The sequence below is a fragment of the Vigna unguiculata genome, chromosome 11, assembly GCF_004118075.2.
Source record: "Vigna unguiculata cultivar IT97K-499-35 chromosome 11, ASM411807v1, whole genome shotgun sequence".
NCBI classification, from domain to species: Eukaryota; Viridiplantae; Streptophyta; class Magnoliopsida; order Fabales; family Fabaceae; genus Vigna; species Vigna unguiculata.
This window is the reverse complement of record NC_040289.1, coordinates 31,595,949-31,597,671: the sequence shown is the minus strand read 5'-3', so window position 1 is coordinate 31,597,671 and position 1,723 is coordinate 31,595,949. Positions and strand designations below refer to the sequence as shown.

The following is a 1,723-nucleotide window of genomic DNA, read 5'->3' as shown; positions in this document are numbered from 1 at the left end:
GAACATCATTCTCGTAACTGTAAAAAAAAAAAATCAATCATAGCTAATACTCATACTCAGTGATCATGAGCAGATATTCATCTACCCTACCTACACCATTAAGAATAACTATTCTTCTTCTTCTAGCAGATACAAAAAATCAGATATTACCAGTCACCCTCGATTCCATTAACGATAAGAACAACAAAAATTTCACCGCCAGTTCAATGATCGTTAATTCACCAATGTTATCAATGGCAGAGGAGGCCAAAATTTTGCCATTTAAACACCCCATTACAGTCCATGAATCTGCCATTTCAGGCCTCTTATCACAAATTGCAGTAAAATATCATCAGATTATAGCACCAAGAAGTCACTATAACGGTTAGTTATCAACATTTTGAACACAGCACTTCCAAGTGAAACAGAAATTGGATTCAGATGATTCAAAAGTGAACATAACCATCACATAAGACAAACATGCTCAATGAAACACTTTAACCAGTGAACAGCAATATATTACTAATAAAAATCATCCCTAACCAAATAAGAAAAGGATAAATTAGGAACGAGTTTAATTTTCATGCTCTGTCAACTATAAGTAAAAGTTAACACATTTAGCATTCATCACAATTTGTTAATAGATGACTCTACTTATTCATGATGAATTGCAATAGATGATAAGGTTTACGACTTTGGTTTCTAATTGTTTAAGGTATAAGAAATTGCACAGAAGAATTACACTAACCAATATACATAAATACATAAACAAATAAAAAATACAAGATTTAGGGGCAATGAATCAAGAAGTATTATCACTAGTTCTCATAAGAATGCTGGTCATTCTCGTTCCAGACAAAGAAACATTACTGGATCTAACAAGCTTCGAATTCCTAAACAAACCTACCACCTCTCTCACCTCATCGTCCCCACATTCCGCCACGAGGACACAGCACGCGCCGCCAGACCTGACCACGCGCTCCATCTCTGCGGCGAAGCGCGCTGGGAAGAGTGCATCGTCGAAGCGCGCGGTGAAGGCGAGGTCGAAGGCGCCGTCGAAGAACGGGAGGTTGTGCGGATCGGCGCGGCCGACGAGCGGCGGCGATTCGAGGATCTCGACGCCGGTGACTTCCTCGACGCCGAGGCGATGAAGCGCCTCGACCTCGTGACCGGCGCCGGCGGAGATGCAGAGGACGTGGGAGTGGTTATGGAGGATTTGGAGGTCGCGGAATAGGACGGAGAAGGAGTGGACCTTGACCTTCCAGAGGCGCGTGGAATGGAGGCGGAGGTTGCGCTTCTCAGTGGGGACGTGGAGGCGCGTGGTGAAGTCGCAGGTGGACTTGGGGAAGTGGAGGTGCGGCTTGGCCAGCGCGCGGCCGGGGACGCAGGTGTTGGGCGTGCGGAGGAATAGGAAGAGGAGCGTGAGGGAGGCTATTGTGATCGCGGCGCACGATAGCCTGTTGAGAAATTTGTCAATTTTATTGTCAATGAGTTTCTCTTCTCCCACGCCTTCATGTTTTCCAGATCTCCTCATCTCCTTCTCTTCCCTTCACTCTCCTAACTCGACTGCATTCTTAATCTAATTATTTCATCCATTCTGTTATCTTTCTACCTTTTATTTTTATATTAAATTATAATCATTTTTTATTTTTTATCAATAAACTATTTCCAAAGATTCACTACATTAATTGTCGATGTTTTATTTGGTAAAAATTTAAAATAAAAAATATTTACATATGAAAAA

The 1,723-nt window shown here is 42.2% G+C and overlaps 1 protein-coding gene across 1 annotated transcript; it reads right to left on the bottom strand.

Moving 5' to 3' along the window:
* Positions 1-781: 781 nt before the first annotated feature.
* Positions 782-1,513, bottom strand: LOC114170366. Its single transcript, XM_028055840.1, has one exon. It carries the CDS (start codon positions 1,511-1,513, stop codon positions 782-784), a length of 732 nt encoding a protein of 243 aa, XP_027911641.1.
* Positions 1,514-1,723: the final 210 nt, after the last annotated feature.

Coding starts and splice junctions, on each gene's coding strand:
- LOC114170366 (XM_028055840.1), bottom strand. CDS start 1,513: ATGAGGAGATCTGGAAAACATGAAGGCGTGGGAGAAGAGAAACTCATT.